A 26,203-nucleotide genomic window follows, 5' to 3' on the forward strand; every position below is an offset into this window, starting at 1 on the left:
CGCAATGGAGAATGGAAATTGCAAGCTCTGTGTGTAGCAACTTGACTGCCATTCCACCTTGCTTTGAGGAGGAGGTCCAGAACCTTTTGAGCTGCTAGTGATCAAACTCATTATATTTGCATTCATTGTTATCATGACTCTTCTGTGATCCTTGAACTGTAAACACATGGAGAGCTCTTGAATGCAATTTCTAGTTAAAGCAGCTTTCTAAAAGGGACTTTGTTCTGTCGGTTTCTAGCTTACTCAAGGTTGCTGACCCTTTCTTTATTTATCTGTTTTTATTTCGCTTTCAAAAGAAAGGTAACACTCATCAGGGCTGAAGTTGTTCAGTTGCCCAAGGCATTTCATGTCTGGTCCCACAGGTTAAAATGCAACTTGAAATCAGTCTACCCATTAAGGCAGTTGCCTTGTCTGGGTGGCATCCACCTGGGAGAATGAAGGAAGGCATTTATTTTTTTTTCTTCCAAAAGTCCAGTGTGGGATAGTTTGACCCCCTACCTGTTTGACCAGCTAATGCGTTTTCCCTCTCTGAGGGTAAAAAATGAAGCATGCAGGATGTTGGGACACGTCATGCGCCGAGCGTAGGCATGTATCACTTGAAGCTGGAAATCCACTACCGTGCTCTCCAGTCACCGTACTTCCTTTCCTTTTCCTTATCCCTGAAAGAAACTATTTTTAGTTTCAGATGCTGGAACTACTGTAAACCAAAACCTTCAAGACACTTTCTTTGGAATGCAGATGAGTCAACACCAGAATGATTATTCAACTGGAAAAACTTTTAAAACAATCTTTAATGAGTACACATTTCCAAAAGCAGTCATCCCTTAATACGGGGAATACATACAAAAATAAAAGGTCTATCGTATAATAAACATGTTCCTAGAATACAGGAAATGTATGAGGAGTGAGGAAGTTTAGTCTGACTTTTTTAATGTAGAAGAATAGTTTGGAACCGTTAAAAAGAACTGTAGTTCACACGACACACCTGTTTCCGTTTCAAACTCTTTTCCACCTTAAGGAAACTGGGAGAATCAGCTGTGTTAGGATGGGCACATTGGTTTGATGGCTTGGGAATGGATGTTGGAAGGGGTGAAAGGAGGGAACCAGCTTCTCTGGTCAGCTGTTGGGGCTTGGAGCCTTGTGGGTGAGGCTGAGGGTCATGCCCAGCAATGCACTGTGATGCCAAAACCACCAGGGGTGCTCTGGAATATCTGGCTTCCTGGATGCCTTTTGTGAAGTACCCAGGAAGAACATTTTTACTAGGTTATAAAAGCAGAATCCTTTTTACTGTAGGTAAGCTTTTTTTTTTTTTTTTTTAAAAGCTTGAGTGGGTTGCCATGTTAAATCCTAGGGGATCTTCCTGACCCAGGGACTGAACCCACATCTCACGTCTCCTGCACTGCAGGCGGATTCTTTACCCACTGAGCCACCTGGGAAGCCCCTTGTTTAACCTAAGAGTGGCATTTTCTAGTCTTAGTAATGGACCAGATAGCCAGTAAAAATCTTACTCTTTTACCAAAAAAGGAACATGGTTAACCCCAAAGGTTTCCTTTAGATTAGCCTGGATAGTACTTAACCTTCAGGTAACCAATTATCTAGCCAAAAGGCAGTGGCCAACCCTACAATACTTGGGTATTTTGCATAAAATAGAATGAATGAGCAGTGACAGTTGCCTTGTCTTTCTCACTGATGCCCTGGGGTCTTCACCACACAGCACAGCTCTGCTCAAAGTCTCAAGCTTTTCTGAATCCTTGAGTAGATCAAGGATAAATGAATGGATCATATATTCTGGGTGTCTTCTCATTAACACAAGCTGAAATTAAAAAAAAAATCTGTAAGAGTATAATGGGAAAGATTGAAGACGGGAGGAGAAGGGGATGACAGAGGATGAGATGGCTGGATGGCACCACTGACTTGATGGACATGAGTTTGAGTAAGCTCTGGGAATTGGTGATGGACAGGGAAGCCTGGCGTGCTGGAGTCCATGGGGTCACAAAGAGTCAGACACGACTGAGCGACTGAACTGAACTGAACTGAAGGGTATAATGACACCAACATCTTCATATGGTGCCAGTGGTATTAACTTCAGAAATAATTCGGCAATTACATTCAACGTTTTTTAATTTTTAATCCCAATTCTTTGCAAGTATTCTGAAGAAGTAAATTAAAATACACACTAAAGTTATAAGTGCTAAGGTATCCTCTGAAATGTTGTTTTAGTAAAAAATGGATGTAACCTAAATGTTGAATTAGAGCAGTGGTAAAACAAATGCATATTTGATGTAATATCATGAAGCCACTGATTCAATACATAAAGCATGTAAGTAAGCAAACAAAGCTGTAGTATATTAAGTGAAAAAGGAAGGATACACAATTGAATATACAGTATAGGTAGAACTATTTTCAAAACATTTTATAGAAAAATATTCTGGATTGTGGGTGATGTTTTAATATATTGTAATCATTTTGTATAATGTCATATAGAATATATGATAGTGAAAGTAAAAAGTAAAAGAAATGGCCTGTATGAGGCAGGCAGAAAACTGTCAAATCTGAAGACTTTTGGTTATTTCGGCTTGTGGAAAGGTCATACATAAGGCTCCTCTCAGCTCCATGTATGAGCCAGGAAGGCTAATCCTGCTGAAGGTCATCTTGGAAATGGCATCATTATCACCGAAAAGCAGAGAAAAGCATCCTGCCTTCCAGCTAGGACTTGAGAAAGAACCAAGTCTCCTATTACAAACTGCTGCTCACACCTCTCTCGCCTAAGACTTCAAAATTCTCTCTCATCTGTGTATTTGTCCAACTTACACTTTCATTATTCATTTAACTTCACTGCTTAAATTTATAACAAACTATGATAAATTATAGAAGCTACTTTTTTATACTAGCTGCCGGGAGCCAGTGTGAGGAATCCCACCCGTGACAAGGTCATGAGGAAGGAAGCTGACATACGCAAGGCGTGCTCAGACTTCAGGGGCCCCTCTGGAAATTCCTAAGCATGTACCCCAACAAAAATCTGCCGGCTTTTGTGCTCTGCTTTTCTACTCTTCTGACATTTTCTGGAAAAAGTCAATTCAGGGCTTTAGTCTTCTGCATTTGAAAGAGTGTTTCAATCCAAAAACCCCTCCGATGGCTTTCTAGCCTGCCTGCAGGACTCGTACAGCTGCGCATGTGATTGTTTGAGGCCTCCTGACTGCAGGAGGCACAGGAAGCTTAAAACATCCTAGGAATGTAGGAGCTTCCGAGGAGTCAAAATCTTTAGAATAGGACTGATTAAAAGTTTCATTTGTTGAGTCAATACTTGCTGCCAAATTTTCATATCCTTTATTTGTAGATATAGTTGGTATGTAGAAAAACAAGTAGTAGACCTTGTATTAGCAACATTAGATCTTTGAGTTAAGTACCTTCTTTGTTATAACCCACTGCACCTTTGTTCTATAGAGATGTAACTTTAGTGCTTTAAGGAGATGTAGATTAAAGAAAAACACTTCAGGGGAAACAAAATTAACATTCATTAAGGAAGAGAGCCAAAAACTGTTAACAAGCCTCTTGGCCAAAAGATAATGTAAATCACCTGAGACCTTTTGTATACAAAATGATGTACAAAAAGAATCTGGGTTGCGAACGCTACATAATTTTGTGTTACCCATTGATCTCCATATTTTATCAAAAGTATAAAAGGCCTTCTGAACAATAAAGGATGGGGCCAGCTTCTCGGACCAGTTTCTCGAACTAGTCTCTCGGCCTGGTTTCTTGGGACTCTGGCTCCCCCATGTCTTTCTCTCTCTCTCTTCTTCTCTCCCTTTCCCTCTCTCTGCTCTTTACTCTAATTTCAGGCTGAATCTCCACCTGGGGCGCGGAGGCTCACCAGGTCTACTTACTTGCCCTGGCTGTTAAGACCCGTGTGAAAGGGAGCTTAAGGCAAGGCACCCTTAGATATTCAAGCGAGTGCCGGTGGCCCAACGTAGATGGTGCAAATTCCTTGTCTGGAATTTTATTGGTCTTCAGCATAAACCAAGCTATTCAGCCCTCTTCCTCCACTTAATCTTCTTACTACACTATAGTTTCTTAATCTAATCTTATATTAATAAATAAACAAGTCTTTCCACGCCAACGCCGTCCACCCTTCGAATTCCCTGGATCCACCGGGTTGGACCCCGGCAACTAGCAATTCATTTCATAGATGATTAATACTGAACAAATCTGGAATATGTTATTTACAAAGCATAGCACATAACCTAAATAATAGTAAACCTGATGTGGTATAAACTTTATAAACTTTATTCAATTTTTTTAAAACTTTTTGCACTAGGGCTTTTATCAACTCTTCTTCACTTATGGTACATTGAGGAAATCCAAGTGGATATCCCTCATTTTTAACTCAATCTTTTTTTATACTTATTCCTTTGTGAAGGAACGATCTTATGACAACTGTATAAGTTTGCATATATCCAGTCCATGATTATTTCTAATCTATTGTGAAATCTTTATTGTTTTATAAAATAATTCCCCACACTACATATCCAGGTTGGTAAAAAAAAATATCAAAAAGCTCACATAACTACAGAATTTACCATGGCAATATTTATAATCACCTGCATTTCCAAAAACCAGAATAAAAATCTCATTCCTTTTGCTTCCTTGGCCCTCTTTTTCAGACAGATCTAATAAAGCCCTGATCAGCGGCCACCATCTTAGTATTTTCTCTTTCACTCTACCTAGCCCTTGAATCAGAGAAGGAAACTATGTGTACTTCCCCTGGATTTTGCAAGACATCAGGTCATGCATATTGCCCACAGCAAAGAAGCTTCTTATTGTGAAACCACAAAGCTAATGGCGATTCAGTCCCCCACCTCCAGAAAAAGGAGAGGCAGAGACCAGCAGTGGTTCCACATGGATCTGAGATTAAATGGTGTCCCATTTCTCAAAGTCAGGCATGATTTCTTTCTCTGCTCACAAACTTCAGCCCATGGGGGGAGAAACACACTTTCTTCACTGCACTAATTATTCTTCTCTAAACTTGCAACGCCATGGTTAAGAAGTCCAGGTGAATTGGAACTTTGCTTTAAATATCTGTTTTTCCATTCAATGCCGATTCTGAGTATTTCGGGTTCCTTTCCCAGCCCTGGCGGATCCGCATAAGGGTCTTGTCTATACATGGCAGGATGAGGATGAACTTGATCACCAGCACTGTGCAAGGGATGATCAGCGCAATCACGTAGGCTGAAGGGAGATACCACACAAGGTTTGAAGGGTTGAGGAATCTCTTCCCACCGTACACCAAGGTGTGGGCTGTGCACAAGATCAGGGTCAAATAACCCAGTTTGGACTATAAACAAGAAACAAAAACATGTACATTAACACTGTTTACATTTTCACGTGAAATACTGTGCGTCAGTGAAGGGTATTCGTCAAAGCCACAAGCCTTTGAAACCTGTAGTATTTAGAACACTGCCAAGAATTGAAAAAACATTAACTCTCCTTCAGGATGATCGTTGTAACATTTAAAAAAAAGAAAAGACTCCTTACAAATGACCTGGTGGTTTCATCTTAACCTAACTGGATGAGAAAGTTTCCCAGGAATAGATTCTTTTGCATTTGAATAAGTAATGTACCTTCTTTTTCAAGGGTAACACTCCTTCCTGGATCATCTTTTCTGGAGGCCAGAGATGAACAAAACACTGTATGTCCTCAAGAAATACCGCATTAGTGTATGTTGCTGACTAAAAGCAGATACTAGCTGAATGGTATCGCAGTAAACAGCAGTTAGCAAACTTTACTTTTGGTTGGTTGTTTGTTTAGGCCTACATACAAAGCCCAGTGTTTATTTCCGTCTTAACGTCTGAATAAAGGTATAAACATGAGAAAATGTTGACTGCATTTGGTCTCTGGGAGAAACTGTAAGACTTTTGAATTCAAACAGTTCTATGAAGTGCAATTCTGACTTCCGTTACTAATGGTCTATTCCGTTACACTAGTTCTCAAGGAATATGCCTCCGAATCACCCAGAGGTCTTGTGAAAACAAACCAGCTGCTGGGCCTTACTGATTTTGGATGATCTCGGATGACCTCGGCCTGCAGCGACTTGAAGCTGGGCTTCAGTTCCCAGCCGGAGACTGAGGACAGGTCGAGGTGGTGAGAACACCACATCCTAGCCACTAGACCAGTGGTCAGTGACAAGACCCTGACCCTTTGGTTTTGCCAAAAAGAATTCCCTTACAAAGACAAAAAGTACTGAAGCAAACAAAGTGTTTATTAGGAGGAAAAGAGTAGAGTATGTGTGGGTAGACACATGGGCAGGCTCAGAGAGAGAGAGTTGCTTAGTCACCCTTTCGTGGCAGTTTGAATTACTTTTATGGGTCATTTCTTCCGGGTTTCCTTTGGCCAATCATTTTGATTTGTGTAGTCCTGAGGCCATATTTGGTATATCTCAGGATCCTTTCATGTGTGGAAGCTCATCTCTTTGCCAAGATGGAGTCTAGTGAATAGTGAAGAGGCTCATGGGTAGTTGACATTGCTTACTATGAGGTGTCACACCCTCCCTTTTTTACCTCCAAGAAGCCTTTCTGTGCATGTGTTGTCGGGGAGGTCTCCTTAACTTTAAGAATGAGGAATGTGTGTGTGTGTTTTTTTAATTTGGTATCTGTGCAGGGCACAGCCTCCTCCATCATCCTGCTTCTATGGAGTTTCTCCTATTACGGGGTTTTCGTCCACAGGGAGAAATTGTTCAACCTGGGGCCCATCTAACTCCTGCCTCAATACCTCCAGAGTTTCTGATTCAGTTTGGTAGGGGAGGGGCATGAGGATTTGTATCTAACATGATCCCAGGTGATTCTGCTGCTGGTGGTGGTCCAGGTGCCACACTTTGAAGACCGCTGGTCTACAAGATTAGTTACTAATTGCCTTTAATGATGTATCTGGTGGTTGATGTGTGGAATCACTAATTTTCCATCTTACAGACCAGCACTGAATCTGGTACGATGACAGACTAGCATAGAAAGTTTTATACCCATAAGTCCATATTCTAAAGTTGATTTTCAGAAGTAGAAATTTTGTGTTTGGGTTTCTTTCCACCCTGAGCCTAGTATATCTCCATACACAGGGTTCAATAGTAGTTGATGCTTTTCAGTCTGTACTCTTAGCTGTGTCTCTGGGAGTGGTCAGGAATCTTGTCCTGCTAGGAAATCAAACCATCATGGAAGCTGCCTTTGGGTTCGAGTTTAGCTTTTCTAATCTGAACTTGTTTCAGTTGCTATTTTTATGTGATTGCTAGGGAACTGATGGAGCAAAATGAAAATTTATGCGGGTATGAGAGAAAAATCAGAATATTTGTAAACTCAGAATCATTTTGCATTAAAAAGTAGATTAAATCATGAAGTCCTTTTACCTGGACAAATCGGAACTCTCTCCAGTTGACCATGTTGCTAACTGATGGCAAGGAAGTGATTCCCAAGAGTACAAACAGGAAAAATCCGAGCATTCCCAAAGCGATATATGAATCACTGAGCCAGGAGGTAGTGGTACTAAATGGATTTTCTTTCTTGGTTATTGCCTAAAATAGTTAGAAGCAATTTTTTAAAATTTCATTTTTTACAAATTGCCCAAACTTTTAAGGTGATGAAAAAATACCTCTACATCGTTTCTTTGCTCAACGCAAGTTGTATAACATTTCTGAAGAGTCACAGAAAATAATTACACTTAGATATTATGTTTTTTGATAGAAAAAGTAATTGGTTCTATTAGGACTTTACTATGATAGTTAACTCCAGAAATTATATAGAGAATTTTAATTGACCCTGTAAATCCTAAAACAAAGTAAACATTTACTTAAACCTTCTTTACCATATGGCTTCTTGTTCCCCAAGCAAAAATTGATGTTCTCAAACGATTACATCAGGGTTCTGTTTTCCTGCTTTATATGCTGATTATTCACACACATAAAGTTTGAGTTCTTTTCCTTTTTTTTTTTGGAATGTAGCTTCAGGTCTGTTGTAACACATCTTGAGAGAAATCTGGCCCCTGTAACATGACTATTACCCAAGGACATGCTATGTATTTGTTACGGAAATAATGTATAGAAATCCCACAGACACACCATCAATGAGTTACTGACTAATAAACCTTGACACTGCAGTAGGATTGATCAAAACCAATTATTTCCAAACCAGAACTGATGTATAGAACTTTCTATGGGACTGCTTTAAGACACCCCATGCTGATTCTCTCTGAATAAATTTTGACTGTGCAGAATACAGTTTTTGACATTTGCTCAGAATTGTTTGAGGATGGCATCCCACAAGACAAACATTAATGGAGTTATAAACACCCTTTTGTAAATTTGTTTACATTCCTCTGATTCATGTTTGGACTTCCAAAAGAAAGTAGCATGCATAAAAATAGAAACTTTAAATTTTGGCTTCCATTTATTGAAGTAACTCAAGTAGGTTCATTAGGTTTTCCTGAGCCCTCACATCTGTGTACCAGTGAATCCTGAGAATACAGATATGGATCCAAGTGAACCTGGGAATCTAACTTTGACTCTTCAATAGTTACGTGAGATTTCAACAGGATTTGTTAAAAAACCAAAGTAAAACAATAAACTCCCCAAGACAAACATGAACTGTCTAATAATTGTAGCTGCTTTAAAAAATAAAGATGTTTAGAAGAGTGATTTTCTATAATTATGAAATGGAATATGATGTAGCAAGATTGCTCTTTGATTTAAAAATAGGAGAATACATATGAGTAGAGATTTACCTGGGTAGCGGTTCTGTTGTTCCATGTCCATCGTACATAATAACGAATAGGGATCACAAGTGTGTAGAGGACATGAAGGAAGGCAAATCCCAGTGCTATCAAGCCAAGCTGTTTTCTGCAAAGCATCCAGTGGTCAAGCCAGTCTGGGAATCGGCGGTATTTTGTTCCTCGGTACAGCTGCAGAATGGCAGCAATAACACCAGGGAGGTAAACCAAGGCGAGCAGTGTGAGTGCTGCTATTGGAAAGACACGGTTTGGAATAGAAATAGGCAGACGGAATGTCCTGTCCCTCTTCTCATAAACATAAGGGTAGATTACTTCTCTTATTACACAGTATAAAAAGAAGAAGACACACAGAACAGCGGACAAATAGAAGGGGAACTTCCACATTGGAAATAGTTGTAGCGGGTAGTTTTCAATTTCATTGGCTGCCACGAGAGATCCTTTATCCAATGGAGTAAGTCCAAGACTACGAACGACATCCATCACTCTTTGCTTGGCTTTGCTGTCATTTCCACAGATAAACACCTGGGTTAAAATAATTAATTTTGTATTTATTCTTTCTTTAGTAATGGAGGACGGTGTTATATAGTAGTTACTGCTTCTGAAATAAGGCTGTAGAGTGAGCATATTTAACGAGATAATGGTTTAGACTTGCACATGTATGTTGGATAGTTAAATACCAGGCTTTTAAGTTGAGAGTGGCTTAGGCATATGGCATAGATATGATTAGACTTGGTTTCCTGCAGTACAAACAACTTGTGTTCTCTTCTGTATTTGTGGGTGCTATATCACTTATGGATTGCTTTTAATCTTGATGAATAAATGGAACCCATTTCATACAAAGTAATGGGAGTGGAAAGGATATCCATCAACAATTTAGTGGTGTTATTTTCTAGTACTGACAGGAGGCCTCTAGAGGTTGACATCATTGGGTTCTATCAAGCTGAAAGCTCAGGGTATAGATAATGGGAAATGAATCACTACAATTGGTTACCCTACTTTGTCAAACCCAGAAAAGCTATTCATGGCACATCTTAGCAAAATAAAATATTTTCTTTTGAAATTATGTTTTAGAATCTTTGAGGTAAGTGCATATTAAGACATTTACTTTTTAAAGGTGGAGTGTAAATCTATCTTGTAATCTTACCTGCCGACTTGCATCCAGTGCCCCTGACTGGAGAGCCCAGGCTGAGACGGTGTTAAATGCTTTTACCACATGGGTTCCCGGCACCAACTGAGCAAGGTACTCTGCGTTTGACTCTGGATACTGATTGATTTTGAGGTTGTTGCTGACGTCGACCAATATTTTCCCATTGAGAACGTCGGTTAATTCTGTGAGAAAATCATAATGTTCCCTGTGTATTGCTATGATTATAATGTCAGATTTCTGGGCTGCATCAGAGTAGCTCATGACCTCTGCACCATTGGGCAGCAGGCTGGACCTCTGGGGGGTTCGACTTCCAAAAACAACAGAATAACCACACTGGAGCATTTTAAGTCCCAGTGATCTTCCAAAATCTCCAGTTCCAAAAATGCATACAGTTTCTTGCTTTTCTGAAGAATGAATAGTGAGAGGAAATGCATCTGTAGAAATTTTCTCCATAACTGAAAGATAATCAAATACCCAAACAAAATATGAATGTTATGGTAAAAAGGAATGAAAATTATATCAAGGAAACAGTGATTGAGTGATGTTTGAATCTTCTGATGAATTATCTCAAGCACATTCCTGACAAAGTTTGGAAGGAGTAAAAACTGTCTCATATATTCTCATATGTCTTATTTAACAAAATCTTGTATTGGATAATAAATGCAGTGACAACCCAAGACATTTACCAGTTGTGGTCTTAAACTGTGGATGTGTATCACAATGATACTGCATTATTGAGTACTTACGTTATTACATTAGTACTTACATTATTGAGTTCCCAAAGTTCTCAAGAGCAAAATCTGACAAAGAATGCACTAATATGGAAATTATAGACCAACTTATTTATGTTTAGTAATGCAAAATCCCAAATTAACCAACAATATCTGGTAGCCTTTTAGGAGACAGTGCACTTGGATCAGATAGGATTATTCTAAAAATGTAAAGATTAGTTCTATAAATTCAGTATTAGAAAATCTATTAATAGAATAAACCATATTAGAAGGTTAAAGAGAAAAATATGACCATATTTATGTATGCTAAGTGGACCTACATTAAAATTTGATAGTTTTTCTTTATTTTTATTTAAAAAGGAATGAATATATATTTCCTTAACATACAAAGTATCTTTCTCAACCTAGAATACAGTTTCATACTTTAAAGAGAATTACTAGAAATATTCCTAATAAAGTCATAAACCAGATAAATATATATATCCTATATTACTGTTTGGATTCTAGCTAACACACTTGTACTGGAGAAAGAAATTAGAGGTATAGAAATTCAAAAGGGGTGGTAGAAAATCAAACTGTAATCGTGGAAAACTCAAAAGTCAATTGAAAAACTGCTATACACATAAAAGCAATTCAATATCTTGTCTGGGCACTCAATTAATATCAATGCTTTTCTCATATGAGAAAAATAAACCAATTTGAAGATTTAATAGAAGAAAAGGCCCTGTTTACAGCTGCAACAAAATAGAGATAGTATTTAAGAATGAACTTAAGATACAGGATATATATCGGGAAGATCCCCTGGAGAAGGAAATGGCAACCCACTGCAGCGTTCTTGCCTGGGAAATCCCATGGACAGAAGAGCCTGGTGGGCTAGAGTCCGTGGGGTCATAAAGAGTCAGACATGACTTAGCGACTGAGTATGCACACGCACAAGATATGTACAAGATCCAAATGAAGAAAAAATTAAAATTCCCCTAAGACTCAGAAGATTCATGTAAATAGAAATGTACAGCATGTCTCTGGGTGGGTAGCCTCAGCTTCACAAAAATGTCAGTTTTCTCTGGTTTAATCTATACATTCTGAAAAGTGCGCTAGTTCTATTCTAATAAACAGAGGACCAGTTCTATTAAATATTTTAAATCTAAAATATCATGCTGCTGTCACAGGAATAACAAATGTTCAGTGGAATAGAGTGAAAAAAAATCAGAAATGAACCTAAATTTATATGATAAAGATTAGCATCTCAAGTTGATGTAGAAAAGATGGCTTATTCAGTAGCTAATATGACAACTAAATAACCAATTGGAAGAAAAAGCTTAATCTATACTCACACTCTTCCCCAAGGTAAATTTAAAATATATTAAGGCTTGAAATGTATTTTTTTTTTAAAGAAATGGACCTATAATAGAACTGTAAGAGGCCATGGAGAATTATTTTATAACCTTAGAGGGGAAAGGTTATAAACTTTATGACTTCAATATAGTAAAAGATTTCTTAATCTTACCCAATGTAAAAGAAATGCAGGGCAAAAATAAACTGATATAAAGTTATAAACCATCTGACTATGTTGCTTTTTAAGATTTTGAAATTTAAATTAATAATAAATAAAAGTTCTTGAAGATTTTATGATCTAATAAAATCATCTAGGATACTCTCCATTTTCAAAGAATATTATTTCTTAATTCAATACTAACTTTTCTCAAAAAAATTCTCTTCCCGATATTCAGTGTATTGTGTAAGCTTTTAGTTAATCTTTTTTGTGGGGGCAGTGGGTGGTAGCCTCGTGTTCAGTGATGCATCCTCAGGGCTAGAAAGAGCACTGACTGTGATGGACCAGGCACTTGTTGATAAATATTTATGGGATGATATTGGAGGGGTGGACCGTTGGAGTTGTAAGCTGCAGTTTGCTCTATGTGTCAGGCACAGTGAGAGGTGCATGATGAAGAGGAAGCTGAATGAGAATAGAGTGGACACTGGGAGGAAGGCAGGGGTAAAGAGAGAGAGAAGTTGGTGGGGTGGGGCGGGGAGGTATTAAGGACATTGCTTCTTTCACCCAAATGGATTTAAAGTAAAACTCCATAAATTTGATGTGGAATTTCAAACCAGACCTAATCACTATTCACTTCAGACATAGTGAATTTCATGTAGATTGCAGAGCATATGAAGCTTTCACCTTTTTAAAAGAAGTTCAGAAATTTGCCCTTTTCAATTTAGCTTATGGAAAATACCTGAATTTTTTTGTTTTTGTTTGTTTTTTTCCAATGTTGTGTTAGTTTCAGGGTATAGCAAATATATATATATGTGTGTATGTGTATTCTTGTTCATATTCATTTCCATTATAGGTTCTTACAAGATGTTGAATATAGTTCCCTGTGCTATACAGTTAGTCCTTGTTTATCTATTTTATATGTATATATATATATATATATATATGTGTGTGTGTGTTTATAAGTTAATCCCAAACTCCTAATTTATCTCCCCTCCCTACTACCCCTCTGCTTTGATAACCATCCATTTTGTTTTCTACACCTGTGAGTCTATTTCTTTTTTGTAAATAAGTTTATTAGTAACATTTTTAAAAGATTCCACATGTAAGTGATACCATATGACATTTGTCTTTGTCTAAGTTACTTTGGGGTCTTCCCAGGTGATGCTACTGGTAAAGAACTTGCCTGACAATGCAAAAGACATAAGAGATGTGAGTTTGATCTCTGGTCAGGACCATCCCCTGGAGGAGGGCATGGCAGCCCACTCCAGTATGTTTGCTTGGAGAACCCCATGGTCAGGGATGGTCCCTGGCCAGCTATTGTCCATAGGGTAGAAAAGAGTTGGACCCCTCTGAAGCGACTTAGTATGCAGGTCCATCCATGTTGCATTATTTCATTCTTTTTTTTCTTTGTTTCTTTATTTCAGTGCATCCAAATTAAATTATTTCATTCTTTTTTATGACTGGCTAGTATTCCAGTGTTTATATGTACAATGTCTTCTTTATCTCTTGATGGACATTTAGTTTTTTTCCTTGTCTTGTCTATTGTAAATAGCACTTCTATGGGAATGCATGTATCTTTTCAAATTAGAAAAAAAGGAATTCTTACCTGAGCTTATCTGAAGGTATGTATTAATGTCTATTACAGGCAGATCTTTCAGACTTTTATAAGTAGTCAGAAGTTATAGAGAAAAGGGACAAGATATATAAGACTTTTATATACTTCCACAGAAACTCTTTGAATAATTGAATTAATCACAACAACTGAATCATTTTATAAACTAGCTGATGACTGATATCCTGAACTGTATCAGCGAAGGGTGTGACTTTATATGAGAAAGCACCTGGAGATGATCAGAACCCATCATATGGAAACACAGCTATGCCTTTGAAAAACTCTTAGCAGCATCTTCAAAGGCAAACTAGTGTAGCAGTCTATATTATATTTCTAATCAGTTAACAGTTATTATAACTCAAACCCTCAAACTGCTGAATGATGCCATAATTTTTTACTTTGTGGAACTGGTTTGTAAGTGTAATGAAAGAATGCCAGTGTGCCTGTCTGTCCTATCAAGTTTTTTCATTATTTGTCCTATTATATTATTTTTCTCTCCTTTAAATTGGAATGAACATTTGCAAGCAAAATACATATTTAACAAAGTTACTGGTCTCCTGCAGTGAGATGGATGATGTCTTTATTGACATATTCTCATTTGGATCATCTTAATCATCTATTTCTGCTTTATTGACTATGCCAAAGCCTTTGATTGTGTGAATCACAATAAACTGTGGAAAAATGGGAATACCAGATCACCTGACCTGCCTCTTGAGAAACCTATATACAGGTCAGGAAGCAACAGTTAGACTTGGACATGGAACAATAGACTGGTTCCAAATAGGAAAAGGAGTTCATCAAGGCTGTTTATTGTCACTCTGCTTATTTAACTTCTATGCAGAGTACATCATGAGAAATGCTCGGCTGGAAGAAGCACAAACTGGAATCAAGACTGCTGGGAGAAATATCAACAACCTCAGATATGCAGATGACACCACCCTATGGCAGAAAGTGCAGAGGAACTAAAGAGCCTCTTGATGAAAGTGAAAGAAGAGAGTGAAAAAGTTGGCTTAAAGCTCAACATTCAGAAAACGAAGATCATGGCATCTGGCCCTGTCACTTCATGGGAGATAGATAGGGAAACAGTGGAAACAATGTCAGACTTTATTTTTGGGGGCTCCAAAATCACTGCAGATGGTGATTGCAGCCATGAAATTAAAAGATGCTTACTCCTTGGAAGAAAAGTTATGAGCAACCTAGATAGCATATTAGAAAGCGGAGATATTACTTTACCAACAAAGGTTCGTCTAGTCAAGGCTACGGTTTTTCCAGTGGTCATGTATGGATGTGAGAGTTGGACTGTGAAGAAAGCTGAGCACTGAAGAATTGATGATTTTGAACTGTGGTGTTGGAGAAGACTCTGGAGAGTCTCTTGGACTGCAAGGAGATCCAACCAGTCCATCCTAAAGGCGATCAGTCGTGGGTATTCATTGGACTGATGCTAAAGCTGAAACTCCAATACTTTGGCCACCTCATGCAAAGAATTGACTCATTGGAAAAGACCCTGATGCTGGAGGGGATTAGGGGCAGGAGGAGAAGAGGACAACAGAGGATGAGATGGCTGGATGGCAACACTGACTCTGTGGATGTGAGTCTGAGTAAACTCTGGGAGTTGGTGATGGACAGGGAGTCCTGGTGTGCTGTGATTCATGGGGTTGCAAAGAGTTGGACATGACTGAGTGACTGAACTGAACGGAACTGAACTGAATCATTGCAGAGAGAGAGTCCAGACTTTATTTTGATCATGTGGCCCCCACATGCATCTATTCTAAACTTTCATAAACTTAAGAAACACTGAAGATATTAATTACACTACATTAGTATTTTGTTCTCTACTTACTAGTGTGTGACATTGGGCAAATTACTCAAGCTCTTTGTGTTTCAGTTACGTTATCTGTGAAATGAGAGCTCTGTAGTACCTACTTTAGAGACATTGTAAGGGCCAGATGAATTAATGTATCCTAGAACAATTCTTGAGACATGATAAGTACTCAATAAGCTGGCCATTCTTAAGATAATATTTAATATGCGATAATTTAATCTAATTCAGTTCAGTTCAGTCGCTCAGTCTTGTCTGACTCTTTGTGACCCCCTGAACCACAGCACGCCAGGCCTCCCTGTCCATCACCAACTCCCAGAGTCCACCCAAACCCATGTCCATTGTGTTGGTGATGCCATCCAACCATCTCATCCTCCTTCGTCCCCTTCTCCTCCTGCCCTCAATCTTTCTCAGCATCAGGGTCTTTTCAAATGAGTCAGCTCTTGGCATCAGGTGGCCAAAGTATTGGAGTTTCAGCTTCAACATCAGTCCTTCCAATGAACACCTAGGAATGATCTTTAGGATGGACTAGTTGGAATCTAATTAGTCAATCTGTTAAATATCTAATTAATTTAGTATTTATATAAATTCTATAAATTAAGTGTTCATTATAATTCTATAAGTGTAATTATTGGAAATCTATCAAATTTATTTGAAATCACATTCAGTAATTTTTAAGAAACTTCTTTCCCCACTTGTTATTTAGTCTGGAAGTTGTGTCTAACTCTTTTATGACCCCATGGACTATAGCCCACCAGGCTCCTTTGTCCATAGGATTTCCCAGGTGTGAATACTGGAGTGGGTTTCTATTTCCTCCTCCAGGGTATCTTTCTGACTCAGGGTTGGAAACTGAGTCTCCTACATTGCAGGTGGATTCTTTACCACCTGGGAAGCCATTTCCCCACTTATTTCTTATAAGTAAAACCATGTATGAAATGGCTTCAGCACATAAGTATTTATCAAAACATAGATATAAAAACAGCTCAAGTGTGAATTTCCCTCATTTGTAATTCTTTCACATTTTAATATTTTCCTCTTAAAATGCAGCTGGAAATCCAATATAACACACTTGGGCTGTTACCGCAACCATTAAAATTTATTTTCACTCTTAAATATTCAGAGACATCCCTGGGAAAATTAAAGATATAGAAACAATAAGGAGATATTAAAATATCACTGATGGAGTTAAAAGAAAGAAATATAGTTATTCCATTGGGCAGTTTGTCACTCTGTATTGTTATAGAAGTTTTAAGTTTGATAATTGTGTAGCATACATCTTGAGTTGCACTTAAATCCTCCTGGTTCTATTTCTAGTCACTGGGCAATAACTGAGCTCTGCTCTGTTTCCACTGCCTAACAGAAGCTCACTTTGGGGCTTTAAATCTTTTATCTCTTGATCTTTGGTCGGGGCACTCAGACATGTACAACCCATGTCCCCATCAGAGGCCAGTGGGGGACAGGACTCCGTGGATAAGGGCTTCCCTTCTCATTGTCTGGAACACAGTTCTGACACATTTCATAAGACTTCTTTGAAAGTGCCAGAGCAATTCTGGAAGTCCCAGAGCAACAGAGCACCACTCATCTGTGTGTGCGCCAAGTCACCTCAGTCGTGTCTGACTCTTTGCAACCCCATGGGTTATAGCCTGCCCGGCTCCTCTGTTCATGGGAATTCTCCAGGCAAGAGTACTGCCTAGAGTGGGTTGCCATTTCCTCCTCCAGGGAATCTTCCTGACCCAGGGATCAAATCCGCATCTCTTTTGTCCCCTGCTTCGGCATGTGGGTTCTTACCACTAGCACCACCTGGGAAGCCCTCACTCATCTTAACAGTGGCCAGCTTAATGGGCTCTTGTCCTGTCTTTCCCTTGTTCCCTGTTTTAAGCCCCTTGCACCTCATTCCTTCTCCTTGCAATCACTTCTGTAATAAACTATCGGGCAGTGGCACCCCACTCCAGTACTCTTGCCTGGGGAATCCCATGGATGGAGGAGCCTGGTGGGCTGCAGTCCATGGGGTCGCTAAGAGTTGGACATGACTGAGCGACTTCACTTTCACTTTTCACCTTCATGCACTGGAGAAGGAAATGGCAACCCTCTCCAGTGTTCTTGCCTGGAGAATCCCAGGGACGGAGGAGCCTGGTGGGCTGCCATCTATGGGGTTGCACAGAGTTGGACACGACTGAAGCGACTTGGCAGTTGCAGTAGAGTATTAAGAATTTGGAAATGTCCAAACAGGATACAAAAATTTCATATTTTAAATGATTATATTTAACAAATCACTGATATTAGTAAGGAAACCGTTTTATTGGGAGAAATGATGGATTCACAGGAAGATTAAAGATAGTGCAAGAGGTTCTTGTGCATCGTTTTCCATTTCCTCCAACACGTATAGAGGACAACATCAAAACTGAGAGACTGACACCAGCACATTGGCTGTGTTGCTCTGTGCTGTCTTATCTCATGTGTAGTTTCATGCGGCCACTATTGCAAGCAAGATGCAGAGCTGTTCCATTACTACCCCCTTTATAGTCATACCTGACCCCCTCTCTGCCACCTCCCCCACCTCTGAAAGTCATTAATATTTAGTCTGTAATTTTATCATTTTGAGAATTTTATGTAAGTGAAACCACACAAAAGGAAACATTTTCAAATTGTTTTTTTTTTTTTCCCACTTAGCATAATGCCCTTAAGATCAATCCAAGTTGGTGCATGTGTAAATAGTTTGTGCAAATAGTTTGTTCTTTTTTAGTATTCAATTTAAGGTACGGACTTCTTCATTTGCTTATTTGCTATCTGAATGTCTTGTTTGGAAATGTTGGAATAGAATGACAAAATTTGCATCTTTTAAATGTTTATACCAAAAAAAATCAATGCTATTAAATGCTCAGGTACCACCTCCTGAGATTCTGAATCAATTGTTCTGAGATTGGGCCCAGGAATCTGTATTTTTTTTTTTTGAAAAAACAAACCAAACAAATGAGTTCTCAAAAGCATCCAGAGCTGAGAACCACTGGAGAGAGATGGTGGGGAGGGAAAAGGCAGAGGGAGAACAGCCTATGGAGGAGATTATAAGGGGCTGCAGAAACATTTCACTTGCTTTAAGATTTCTTCCTCTAAGTAATAATTGGCTGGGTATAATCAATAACCTAGAATTCCTATTTTTAAGGTAACTGAAGAGTGTTCAGGCACCCCAAGGGAGAGGATCAAGGGATGCCAGACACACTTAGTAGGCTTTGCTCTGTAACTCCCTTAAGGAATCTTTAATGAGTTTCCATGAGCCACAAGTTATAATTTGATCCAATCCAGCCATGAATCTACTACAGTTATTCCTCCATAGCACCTCTCCTTTGGTGCCATACAATATCCTGGTTACATTTGGACGAAACCAGTATTAAAGATATTCTGTCCTTGTCTCCCTTTGAGAATTCAGCTTTGAATTCTGAACTGAGTTTTCACACAAGGTTTTGAATTCCTCCTACGTTGTCCTCTCCACATACGCATCTCCCCTCCTTCAGGGTTACTGTTTCCAAGTCCAGTGATCTGGCTTGGCACCTCCCAGAGAGTCAGAATACAAATAACACTTTAAAACTCCATACGCTATGGCAGGGATTTTTCATTTTAATTTGATGCCTGTAAACAGGGATTCTGCTTAGTCCTTCTTTCCGTTTTATTATTCCTTTTGAATTTCACTCTGAAAGCCCTATATGACTTGACAACATATTTGTAATGAGCTGAAGGCCATCAATCAAATATTTCCTTTCCTCACCAGGCATAGGGGCAGGAGGGAGTTCTGTAGCTAGTCCAGCCTTCCTGTGATTCAGAGCATTTATTTTAATATATCCCAGGGATAACTGGAAAGCAAAATATGGTCAAAATTTTTTTAAGAAAAACCTTACAATAATACATGAACCCATCCTATTTATTCACGGAGCTATTTCTGTATTTAGTGAGATCAAGGCTCTTTAGGGAGAGCAAGCATGCTTACATTTAAGTACATATTCTTTTACTGACAGTTATATATTATTGTAGCAAAATCAGAAGACCTTGATTTAAAAAGACCACTGATTGTTGTTTATAAAAAAATGTAATGTGCCCATAATCAATGGAGTTTTCTAATTTTTGACAGTTCAATCTTCAGTCTATATATGTTATTTGAAAATATAATAGTACCTTTCTTATTTTAGCCTTGTAGATAGAGGTAGCTGTTAGTAATAGCTATAGACTAGCATAAATCTGTCATCTAAAGCCCTTAGTCTAAATAAAGAAACCACTGCAGGTTGGTTGCTAAAAAACTAATTATTTCAATTATTTTGGGAGAAAATGTTACATATCTCATAGCATCCTAATTTACCGATGATTAGTTTTTATGCTGTCTAATAGAATGACACAAAAGGAAACTAATCAAGTTGTACAAAGTAACAAGAACATAGCTAAATATAAAACTTCTACATTGATGTTCTATGGGGATAAATATCCACGAGGATTGCTAGTAAGTAAAACTAGCTATGACATGCTGTATAGCTAAAATGATTCTGTCAGTAGCATTTCACTACCATCCGATGAATTATCAGGAGAGCAATGTGATGCAGATCTGTATTATCTATTTGAATTATACTTTAGGTGAAACTCTATTTTTAATATTAGTTCTTTGATGGAATTGTGATCCAGTTAAGGATCTTTCTAATATGTGTTTTCACATTTAGATCTCAGTTGCATCTGTCAAGATAAATGAAGATTGTTTTATGAGTCCCTGACTAAGAATTTTATCATGTAGGTTCATTAGCCCCTGTCTAGGCTGGTTAGTTCATTTGATTAAATCTGGGGCTCATGACAGAGAGGTCAGGGGTTCAGTCGTGTCTAAGTTAATTTACCTTGACTTCTGTTTACATACTAAATTCTGAGCAACTTCTTATAGATCTGTCATTTACCTCAATTCACCATCAGGAAAACAACTCTATCTCACTGACTTGGTGGCATTTGACTTGTACATACTATTAATACCTGAGCATTTGCTTATTGGTTAATTTGGTGATTGCAAAGCCCATTTAATATTTAGTGTCAATTAGTGGATTTTGCTTTTCTAGGATTGCTGTAGTCAGAAACATTTAGGAATTTATTCTATCATTTCAGAATTAACTTTGTTTAAATAAATTTTCTATAAATAGTCATTTATCCTCACCTTGAGGCCACTGGGAATTATCTGAATATTGATTACTGCCAACCTGTGGATCTGATTCTTTTTCCCTCTCTCCCTTGGAGTGTAACTCCAATCTGTTTCAAAGAATCTCCTTACAATATTTAGAAATCTCCTGGGGGTGCTTTATATGTCCTTTATATAGTCTCCTTCATCTTCATTTGGATACCATTTTCTTTCAGTTTTAATTTGGCTTTGGAGGCAAGGATTCCCAATGGCCAGAGTACCTTTAATATTTGCCAAGACCCCATGAGCTCGAGCTGTATGGAAAGATCTGGCCTTGCAGTCGCTCCATTTCTTACCCAGGAGAGAAAGTGCTCTTGAAACTCCTTCCCCCTTCTCATGTTATACTAAGATATACAAGCCTGAGGGCACTGCTGGTTGATAAATAGATTTTAGTGAATCAGCTCCTCCTTTTTAATTCCTAGATTTTTAATCGCGGCTCTTTTTAGTGGTGTGGTGTGGCTGGAGGTGGCTTGCCAGCTGAAAGTTTGAAATCAGCCAACTTTGGAGATTTCACGCCATAGAAATCAGCAAGTGCTTTTTTCCTTAGCCATTCATTTACTGGCACACACTGGCTCTTTCTCCGTCTCTTCTCTCCAAGACTCTGCCTGGGACCATGGAAATGGGAAAATGATTGGACTGATAGGATGATACACTTTCTCAATCCTGACTCTGGACTTCAAGCCTTAAAATCTCTTTCCTTAGAGCCTCTCCCCCTCTTTTAGGGAGACTCAGGCTCATAGGTTCTTAATGAAAACAGAATCCATGTGGGTCCCTCTACCCCAGCAAAGGTCCCAGGCCCTTACAACCCCACACATGGAGTTAACACAATTTGGGCTATAAGTCTGATACTGCTAGACTCTTGACTCCCTTCAGAAGATAGATACAGGGACTTTTTTTGTGTATCATCATTCCCAAAGACATATTTTTGAATTTTTCAGACATGCATTAAAAAAAAGAAAGGAGTTTAGGATCTTAGTTTGGGATAACCATTATTAGCTGCAATGTATCATTTACCAACTTACTGATTGTTTTCTCCTCAAGTGCCTCCCATATCCCATACTGCTATGCCAGGGCAATTGAATACAATGAAGAAATCACTTTAATAGCAGTACTTGGGTACTGGAAAATAAATAGCCATTTCTAAAATAAGAATGATTTGATGTAACTTAGTTCTTTTTAGCTAATCAGTAGGCTTCATTTCTTATGCCATGCCTTCAGGTATTAAAAGAAAGGCTCAAGTGTTTTATTTAAGTTAAACTAATTAAAACCTTTAAAAATTCAATATTCCAACTTTCATGACCTCAGTTAAATGTATTAATTGTATTATGTCACTCTTTAAAATGAATTAAATTCCAAAGTATTACAGTTTATTCATAATTTATTATGAATCTTACCCAAGATAGCAACATAATAGGGTTATTAAATTAAGGTTAATTAGAAGAAATACCAAGATTCCTACAATTTATTTATTCTTTTAAAAAAGCAGAATAATTTCCACTACTTACTTTATGTTTGTAGAGTATAAAGCAATCTCATGCTTCTTCCCAAAGGGCAGGTAGTTGAAATCTGAACACTTTGACCCTCTTAACTAGTATAGCACTGGAAGTATCTGTGCATATAACCTCCTATGTCCATAATTATTAGCATCTTTCAAAAATAATTAGTGTATCAGCAATGTCTTGATACACAGAAACACTGCATGTTTTTGACAGATTTATTGGACAACCTCTCTGTGCAAGGCCCTGTGCTACATAAGAGGGGTAAAGTGATAAACTAGACTGTTCTTGTCCTCATGGGGCTCCTGTCTTGGAGAGGATATAGACACATAATCAAACTGCTGTAAAATAACATGTGAAGACATTGAATGTACAGAGAAGGGCGCTAATCTGCCTGGGAAGCAGAACAAGAAAGTTTACCAAAGTCTGTGCATAACTGTTTCAGCCACTGCTTTATTTGAGCTCAAAGCTATTTCCATGCCTTATAAACTGAGATGTGTATATGAAAGATGTATGATCAGTGTGGACCATTAGCCATGTTCTCCTTTTCTGATTCTTCTCAGTTATTGAGCCATCGCCAGTGAAAATCTGATTGGAGCACTTGGTTCTGTGCTTGAACCATTATTTTCCCTCAATTTATTTGGAGCTAAGGCAAAAGCTATGGTCTAGTACATGTTCTGATACCCCCTTCCCCAAGAGGTATGCTATATAGTTATATAAAGTTACCTCTTAGATTTCTTTGTGTTCAGAATTATAGTTCCTGACTTTTCAATATTATCCTTTGCATACATTTGCCTTCCTTCTAAGATGAAAAGTGAACTTCATCCTGACATGAAGACTGATCATATCATCTACATTTAAAAGTAACATATGTCTCTCAAAATAACTTCAAAAATATGCAGCCATCAAAATGCAGTATGGTAAGGCTTCTTTACACATGGCAGACAACACTCTTCTAGAACCTTGTGGAGAAGCATTCAGATTAGGATGTCATGTCCTGCCTAGTTAATTAGGGTGGAAATGCTTCTTTGAGTAAAACATTGCATATTTTTTTTTTTTGCAGTGATGTATTTCTGAAAGATGATCTTCAAACAGTGTAAACACTCTTTGATCCTTTTTCCATAATAATTTGGTAAGAACAAATTGCTTAAGTATGTTGGCCAAATATGTTTTCTTATCATGTATTGTTTTCAGCATTAGTTATCCTTTAGTTATTAGCTTTATTCCTTGCAAGCCTGATCTTTCTCAATAAAATAACAAGTGTTAGTTAAAATCATTTTGGAAATGACCCAAAAGTCATTTAAAATATCTTAGTAGGTGGGACATGTAATGTGGAACTCTTCATAGTTAACTGTCCTCATCGTTAACTAATGACCTGTTCTCTTTGGATGTACAAAGCACAGAAGGATGTACAAAAGCACTCAAACAGGTGACTTCAGAGGCCTTATAAAGTTTATTACTTCTGGCCTAATTGTAACTTCAAAAAAAATTAATCCCACACAGAAAACTTCACTATCCACAGCATGTCCTAGACTGTTAGAGTAGGAGTTATAGGTAAATGTAGTTGCAGACACTGAATAATTGACCTCTCTCCCTGGTGACTCAGACAGTAAAGAATCTGCATGCAATGCAGGAGACCAGGTTCAATCCCTGGGTCGGGAAGATTCCCCTGGAGGAGGAAATGACAACCCACTCCAGTATTCTTGCCTGGAGAATTTCATGGGCAGAGGAGCCTGACAGGGTACAGTCCATGGGGTAGCAAAGAGTCAGACATGACTGAGTGACTAATTTTCACTTTTTCCCTGGTCGCTTAGATGGTAAAGAGTTTGCCTTCTATGCAGGAGACCTAGGTTTGATCCCTGGGTGGGGAAGATCCTCTGGAGAAGGGAGTGGTTACCCACTCCACTATTCTTGCCTGGAGAATTCCATGGCCAGGGGAGCCTGACAGGCTACAGTCCACAGGGTAGCAAAGAGTTGGACACAACTGAGTGACTAACACTTTGAAAAGAGTTTTTCACTTTTTCAGAGGATAATCCAGAGGAAACCTACAAGGTGCCCTGGCAAGTCTTCAAGTTTGAAAAGTGACTGTATTTTTTTTCTTCTAGTAGCTTAGTAACTTTATTAAGATTTTAAAAGGAAATAATTTTGAAATAGCAGTTGACAAAAGAGCCAAATGACTTCCAAAGAGAACTGGGTGGTGAGGATCATGAAACACTGGATGCGTTTCTGAGGGCAACTTCAGAATCAGCTACTCAGGAAACTTTAACAAGAGAATTTATACCCTTTTAATAATATCATGAATAATGGTAGCATGATGAGGGCTGGTCCTTGAGGAAATGTGGAGTGACTGCTCAAGCATTCTTCAATTTTGAAATTCTATGATAAATGAATCTATTTTTCTTAAAACTGTTCAGAACAAGGCTCAGGGTCTTCAATTTAAGCACAGGTTTATAAAAATTTATTTGCTTACTTCTAACACCAGTTAGCAAGCTTAAGCAAGGCAGGCATCTGGAAATCATTCTCAAATTAGGGGTGAGGCCTTGAACAGGCTGGTTTCTGAACCTCAGGTTGCTGCGTGAACTTCAGCAACACCATAAATGTTACTGGATGGAGAGAGTGCCATGACCCAATTTCTCCATACACATGTTCCATTTACTTTACAACCTCCAAGCCTGATAAATAAGGAGGGCTTCATCCTGTTTTCTGGGGTGGTGGTGTTTGCCATGCAGGTGGAATACAGGCAGGTATTGATATCGTGTTAAATCACAGCATTCTGGAAAACTTGGGGCCTTGCAAAAGGCCATATCTCAAAGAAGTTACTGCTTCAAATAAACGTGCCATTTTATAAAATTACACCTACTGTATCAGAAAAAAAATGTTCTTTCATGTGAGTGACATTTATATGACTGTCATTTATACGGAATAGGACATTCTCACACAGCTAGGCTGAAGAATTGGTTTGGAAAGCTGAGAGTATTCTCTGAATGATAAAATGGTGCAAGTCCAAGGTATTCAGTAGAAAAAGATTGTCTCTCCACAACTGGGTAGTTTCCCTAAAAAAGTGAAACCTGCATTATTATGAAGAAAGAAATTTCTTAGTTACACATATATCATTGATGAAGTTTTCAGTGTATTTCAAACCTGCAAGCATCTTTAGTCATGGGTTTTTACCTTGTTAGAGGTGGGTTTTGTGGCTACTCTGCTCCAATAATCTTTTATTTTATGTGTGTGGAAACTGAGGCTGAGGTGTTGAACTTCTAATTAGAACTAAGAATAGTCCCACCCCTGCCCTATTCTCCATCCAGTTGACTTTCCTTTAGACCAGACATCTTCTAAAGAAAGTTTTAAAATTACTATCCAGAGGGGGAAAGTACCTTCCAGCTGCCTCTGCACAAACAGGGAACCAAAGGTTTTATTTACTCTTCATATCGATTACATTCCAAAGCAGATTTTTCTGGAAAAACAATTGCTAAAGATCAAGGATGGAAGCAGTTGCAAATCTCAGGACGCATTTTCAGCTCTTGGCCAGGAAGTGTGCTCAGATCTGAGATTGCCTTTATCTAGAAGTAAGATACAGAGAGGAGTCCAAAGCCCTAAATCTTCCTTCTTAGGGCTCCTCTGCACCCCGAGGAAGCAAGAGAGAAAACTCCTGGAAGCAAGCCGCTTGCTGAATTGCTTAACTCATCCCGCCACACCCTTGGGTGGTCTTGTACCTTCTTCCCAGGGCGAGCAGGTTTGCGGAGCAGAGTCCTGGAAGCAGGGATTCGAGGTGGGCAGAAGCTGATAAGGGAGGAGAGCCCTGTGGCGAAAGGTACCAGGCGTAGGCCGGCAGCAGTATGACCCACCTGCGGGAGAGGTGCTTCCGAAGCGGCTGTGGTCCCGCGCTGCTGCTGCAGTGCGCAACCAGCGCCAGGCTGGGAGGGGACGCTGCTCGGTGCTCTGGTCT

The 26,203-nt window shown here is 38.7% G+C and overlaps 1 protein-coding gene across 2 annotated transcripts; it reads right to left on the reverse strand.

Annotated features, from left to right (window-relative positions):
• Positions 1-773: 773 nt before the first annotated feature.
• Positions 774-26,203, reverse strand: STEAP4 (STEAP4 metalloreductase). 2 transcript variants are annotated; one of them, XM_004007963.6, is made up of 5 exons: positions 26,103-26,203; positions 9,911-10,368; positions 8,761-9,288; positions 7,391-7,555; positions 774-5,332 (listed from the first exon to the last, which is right to left on the reverse strand). In XM_004007963.6, exons 2-5 carry the CDS (start codon positions 10,364-10,366, stop codon positions 5,069-5,071), a joined length of 1,413 nt encoding a protein of 470 aa, XP_004008012.2. In that variant the 5' UTR covers positions 10,367-10,368; positions 26,103-26,203; the 3' UTR covers positions 774-5,068. The 2 variants fall into 2 exon arrangements, with proteins under 2 accessions (XP_004008012.2, XP_042104616.1); XM_042248682.2 differs by having other exon boundaries at positions 25,971-26,203.

This window comes from Ovis aries, chromosome 4 (genome assembly GCF_016772045.2).
Source record: "Ovis aries strain OAR_USU_Benz2616 breed Rambouillet chromosome 4, ARS-UI_Ramb_v3.0, whole genome shotgun sequence".
NCBI lineage: Eukaryota > Metazoa > Chordata > Mammalia > Artiodactyla > Bovidae > Ovis > Ovis aries.